The 6,350-nt window shown below is 41.3% G+C and overlaps 1 protein-coding gene across 1 annotated transcript; it reads left to right on the top strand.

Annotated features, from left to right (window-relative positions):
- Positions 1-1,455: 1,455 nt before the first annotated feature.
- LOC138356866 (collagen, type I, alpha 1a-like) lies at positions 1,456-2,364 on the top strand. Its single transcript, XM_069313213.1, has one exon. It carries the CDS (start codon positions 1,456-1,458, stop codon positions 2,362-2,364), a length of 909 nt encoding a protein of 302 aa, XP_069169314.1.
- The last annotated feature ends 3,986 nt before the right edge of the window (positions 2,365-6,350 follow it).

Genomic DNA, 6,350 nt, shown 5'->3' on the forward strand with positions numbered 1-6,350 from the left:
GTAAACACTTAAAATTAAAAAAATCATATACATTTTTGGGTAAATTAGCCTCTTATCAACCTCTTGTAATGAACAAGTGCAATTGTTCTTTTGGTACAGGCCTCGGAACAATAATAGTGCTTGTTGTAAGTTCTGTTCACTATTAGACGAGATATAAAAAGTTACACAAGAAAAATGTAAAATGCATAGCAGTGTCTTCTTGATATAATTAATGTATATGTAAATATTACGTAAAAGTTGCACTAATGCTTATATGTTCTATCCGGTTCGTTGAGAACCATAATTTATGTGGGAAAATCCTAGCAGACTTCAATTGTTTTTCTTCTGTGAATATTCAATATTTACTTTATTTAATTTTAAATTGACTTTAATATTATATTATTATTATTTGATTATTTTTCTTAGTTCTTAGTTAGTAAGTTAGTAATAAGTTAGGTAGTAGTGGACTGTATATATTCTGATTCATCTGCTAGAATTTACACAATGGGAGGGACAAATGCAACTTACACCACCTTATGAAAATTCTACAAGCAGTATTTGTTTACCTTATTGTTACAGTTATAAAATATAAGTCATACCACATATGGTGGTCTAATCTACTGTACTTATACTTAATTTAATTCTGTATACTACTCTATCTACAGTATTAAACAAAAGAGAGCCTTAGCTGATACTGTTGGTGGAGCCTGCTAAGGCTGTGTAATTGTAACATCAGAATTGGGTGTGGCCCTGAGCCTCAGAATGCCATATAATGGCAGCTGTCTGGAGGCCAACAAGGCTTGATGTACAGCTAGTGGCTGCAATCCCTATAATTATGTTGGGAGCCAGCTGTCTGCTTCAGTAGCTTCCCTCACAATTACCTGTTTGGGATGTAAGGAATTAATAATGATTCCCTAAACATATAAGTACAGGTATGACATGGAATGTGTGTGGTGATCGGAGTAAACTCATTGTGTTTGGGGATTTATTCCCACGACTTAACGATATTTCCTACAATAATAATGGCAAGTATTAAATGCAATAGAAATACCGAAATTTGTCTTCCTTTTGTTCATGAGATCTTCAGTTGGGCGGATCGTAGAGGATCCTATGTTGAAGCTCGGAGAAAGAACCTTTTGTGTTGTAAAACTTGTCAGGGAGTGTGGTCCTCACTGTGTTTACAAGTTGCTGTCTGTACGTGACGACGCCCTAACCGATGTTTTGGTTCTACTTCTGATTTTATTTAACTGTAGCAAGGGAGTCAAGTTCTACTTCTTGTTGTTGGAAATTATATTCAGTCATAGTGAACACTTTTTTATTAAGTTTAAACACTAGACTGTTGTTTAAAAGAAATTAGGGTTAATATAAATCGTGGCGTCGATGACGTCACGGAATCACTCTTTCTCTTTTCCTTTATGGGGAGTAACTTATGTTATTATGTGTGTCGGATTTCCGACAATGGTTAATTGAGTAGTCATGGTCGTCCTGGTCGCCAGGGTCGTCAGGGTCGTCAGGGTCGTCATGGTCGCCAGGTCGTCGTGGTCATCAGGGTCGTCATGGTCGCCAGGCCGTCGTGGTCATCAGGGTCGTCCTGGTCGCCAGGGTCGTCAGGGTCGTCAGGGTCGTCATGGTCGCCAGGTCGCCGTGGTCATCAGGGTCGTCATGGTCGCCAGGTCGTCGTGGTCATCAGGGTCGTCCTGGTCGCCAGGGTCGTCAGGGTCGTCATGGTCGCCAGGGCGTCGTGGTCATCAGGGTCGTCATGGTCGCCAGGTCGTCGTGGTCATCAGGGTCGTCATGGTCGCCAGGTCGTCGTGGTCATCAGGGTCGTCATGGTCGCCAGGTCGTCGTGGTCATCAGGGTCGTCCTGGTCGCCAGGGTCGTCAGGGTCGTCAGGGTCGTCATGGTCGCCAGGTCGCCGTGGTCATCAGGGTCGTCATGGTCGCCAGGTCGTCGTGGTCATCAGGGTCGTCATGGTCGCCAGGTCGTCGTGGTCATCAGGGTCGTCATGGTCGCCAGGTCGTCGTGGTCATCAGGGTCGTCATGGTCGCCAGGTCGTCGTGGTCATCAGGGTCGTCATGGTCGTCAGGGTCGTCAGGGTCGTCATGGTCGTCAGGGTCGGCATGGTCGTCATGGTCGTCAGGGTCGTCATGGTCGTCATGGTCGTCAGGGTCGGCATGGTCGTCATGGTCGTCAGGGTCGTCATGGTCGCCAGGGTCGTCATGGTCGTCAGGGTCGTCATGGTCGTCAGGGTCGGCATGGTCGTCATGGTCGTCAGGGTCGTCATGGTCGTCATGGTCGTCAGGGTCGGCATGGTCGTCATGGTCGTCAGGGTCGTCATGGTCGCCAGGGTCGTCATGGTCGTTAGGGTCGTCATTATTGTCGTGATCACCAAGAAGATGTTCGTTTTATTGTGCGTTAATGTTTAATGCTCTGTGATAACATGGGGCGATGGAGGCGCTTAACTTCTCGCAAGGACTGTTCCCGTGCGACCTTACATGCCTGCTACCATACACACCTGCTACCATTCACACCTGCTATCATACACACCTGCAATCATACACACCTGCAACCATACACACCTGCGTTGTGTATGGAACGTTGAGGAAATTGTGAGATGGAACGTTGAGGAAATTTCTTTAGGGGTGGTGGAGTGAGATATTTCCCTCAGTTGTCCTGTGGTTTGTTTCTACTGTTGTGTCATTTCCCTAAGTTGTCCTGTGGTTTGTTTCTTCTGTTGTGTCATTTCCCCAAGAGCGCAACTCAGGGGAAGGGATCTGTTTCAGTCAGCACTGATTGATTAGTTAGATTAGAGAGAGAGAGAGAGAGAGAGAGAGAGAGAGAGAGAGAGAGAGAGAGAGAGAGAGAGAGAGAGAGAGAGAGAGAGAGAGAGGGAGAGAGAGAGAGAGAGAGAGAGAGAGAGAGAGAGAGAGAGAGAGAGAGAGAGAGAGAGAGAGAGAGAGAGAGAGAGAGAGAGAGAGAGAGAGAGAGAGAGAGAGAGAGAGAGAGAGAGAGAGAGAGAGAGAGAGAGAGAGAGAGAGAGAGGGAGAGAGAGAGAGAGAGAGGGAGAGAGAGAGAGAGAGAAAGAGAGAGAGAGAGAGAGAGAGAGAGAGAGAGAGAGAGAGAGAGAGAGAGAGAGAGAGAGAGAGAGAGAGAGAGAGAGAGAGAGAGAGAGAGAGAGAGAGAGAGAGGAGTGCGAGACAAGCCACTTGCACACGTTACCGGAGAGAGAGGAGTGGCGAGACAAGCCAACTTTGCACACACGTTACCGGTGAATATTAATTGTCGTGTTAATTCTGAAGTCTCCACTCTTGCTTCATTCTGGTATTCTTTGGCAAGTAAGATCATGCTTGCTTAGTCAGTACTCACCTATTTGTACTCACCTATTTGTGCTTGCGGGGGTTGAGCTTTGGTTCATTGGTCCCACCTCTCAACTATCAATCAACTGGTGTACAGATTCCTGAGCCTACTGGGCTCTGTCATATCTATATTTTAAACTGTGTATGGAGTCAGCCTCCACCACATCACTGCCTAATGCATTCCATCCGTTAACTACTCTGACACTGAAAAAAGTTTCTTCTAACGTCCCTGTGGCTCATGTGGGTACTCTGTTTCCACTTGTGTGTGACCAGTTTCCACCAGTTGGGAACATGAAGTCTGCTGGACTTCTCCAGGTCCCCATCGGTCTGGAGATCTCAACCTGGGGTTTAAGCTGGATATGCCAGGGGAGGAATACTGAGAGGGGGCCAGCATGGCCAGACTGTCCTTTTTGATGTGATGTTGGTAATAGAAAATATCTTGACTATAAAATGGTGTTTCATAACCAAACATTCACCTTTGTTTCATTCTCTAAAGAGCAAAGTTAGAATTTTTTGTCGCAAATAACAACTATGCAAGAAGAAGTATACCATCAGGCCCTGGTAAAGGGAGCCACCATACTTTTCTTTGTAAATAAAGTTCTTCCTGGTCTTAAATGCGTGTGGACCTTGTATTTGTTTAATAACTTCCACTCTGGTAATCATTAAACTAGTCATCTCTTTCTCCTAACCACCTACACACATTTGTTCAGCTGCAGGCATAATATTAAGATTTTCTTTGATAAATACAGGCAAAATACTTATTTAAAATATCAACCAATTATTTGTCAATATCAGTTACCACATCTGCATGCTTTTATTGTCCCAGTCAATATTGGCCCAGTCAATATTAGTCCAGTCAATATTGTCCCAGTCAATATTGTCCCAGTCAATATTGGCCCAGTCAATATTGTCCCAGTCAATATTGGCCCAGTCAATATTGGCCCAGTCAATATTGGCCCAGTCAATATTGGGCCATTCAATATTGGCCCAGTCAATATTGGGCCATTCAATATTGGCCCAGTCAATACTAGCCCAGTTAATATTGGTCCAGTCAATGTTGGGCCCATTCAATATTGGCCAACTCAATATTGGTCCAGACAATATTGGCATTAATCTTTGTTTGATATATTTGTAGGATTTTTTTTTTTTTTACGACTGGTCTTTGCCTGTCCTGCTTTGCGTCCTTCATAATTAGTTTTTCTTCGTGAAACACGTTGTTATATGAAGAAATTGTTGTTTTAGATGGACGTCTCCTTTCATAATATATATTGTATATAGTCTTATGTTTTGAGATAAATTCTTTTGTCTTATGGTTATCCATTTGGGGTCATTGATATTCGATCAAATCAATTTATATTGTATATTAATTTCTTGTTTTTACTATGATAGTTTTTAATCATTTTCATTTAAATCTTAATTTTAATGCCATTACATTGTCAAGATGCACCAACCCAACGCGCATTCCTCTGGAATTTAACTTTAAAAGAGTTGTACTAAGAGTTTCTATTAATTGTTCTGGTGGCGAGGCGCATAAAGGAATAGTTGTGCAAAGAGTTCTCGATATGGAGTTCGTGGCTGTGTGTGCACTCGTAGACAAAGAGTTTTAGGAGTGCTCCGTTCACTAGTGCAGAGTTCAGCTATGAGTTCTTATTCTGATCTTAATAAAGGTGTTGGCCAAGGAGTTCCTTTGTACGACTTTTGCACTAGTAAGGAGTGAGACTAAGTGTTCTTGAGGACACACATCCATATACAGGGTCTAGCAAACAGTTCTTGTTGTGTGTTTATATGGAGAGAGATGGAGACAAAACGGGACCTCTTGACTTGTCAGGGGTGTGATACGGTAAGATGTAATTATTATTGGTGTAATTATGAGGTGTAATTATTGGTGTAATTGGTAAAGGTAATTAGGTAATTTGTATTTTTCCTTGTCACAAAGTTTACTTTATTATATATTTTTCATTTTTAAAGATGTGATGTGGTAATTATATGTTCATGTTATGAATATTAGCAGGAGGTTGTTTGGGGAATTAATCCAATGTATTGTAATTTATGGTTTATCTGTACGTATAATCTTTGCTCAGTGAGGGCTGCTGGGCGGTGTAGCTTGTAGATTATGCTCGGAGGGGCTCATTTGGTTCAGTGTGATTATTTTAATGTGTAATGTACTCATGTGTACTATTTAGTTACATTGTACCTTTTACAAATATTGTGAACACATAATACATTGTTTACACTACCTTATGTAACTGTGTTTTTCTATTATAGCTGCTGAGTTATGAATTATTGTTATTTATTAAGCAGCAGTAGAATCTTATCCAAGCACTAGACTTCATGAGTGTCCATTATGTGAGAAAAGATTCAGCCACAATAAGAAAACAAGAATCCTCATAAGTGTCCATGTTGTTGGAAGAGATTCAGTCAGGCTGACTGTATCTAATCATATAAATTGAATATAAATACATTGCATATATACTTGAATATATAAATTAAGTTAACAATTGCTTGCTTAGTTATTTTTAAGTTATCATATAAGTTCATTTAATTGAATATAATTTCTAGTACTTAGTTAACAGTACTTAGACTACATTTAAAGTTATTTATTATACTTTTACAATTTAAATTGTTGTTTATAGTATAAGAATATATTGGCTGTTAATAGTCATGGTGCTAGGCTAGACTATGTACATGTTTAAATCTCTGATTTAAACAGAGCCAGTGTTCAGTCATATAACTGAATTTATTAAATCTTATCCTTGTATAAAATACAAGCTGATGTGAGAATCCCTGCCTACAGGAGGACTGGAACTTCTATCAACTAATTCATTCACCCCACCTGTCCCTTACAGCCCACAATCTGTCATTAGGAAAAGAGGAGCTAGGATTTACAACCCTAGCTAGAGATTTTAGTTGAATTAAATTGCAGACAGTAATTTTTAATTTAGTTCAGTATAAGTCCCTGGTAGTCTCCTCTCATATCAATCCCAGCAGGTTTTTCCCACATGGTGGACTGTTATA

Source organism: Procambarus clarkii, chromosome 74 (genome assembly GCF_040958095.1).
Source record: "Procambarus clarkii isolate CNS0578487 chromosome 74, FALCON_Pclarkii_2.0, whole genome shotgun sequence".
In the NCBI taxonomy this organism is placed as follows: Eukaryota; Metazoa; Arthropoda; class Malacostraca; order Decapoda; family Cambaridae; genus Procambarus; species Procambarus clarkii.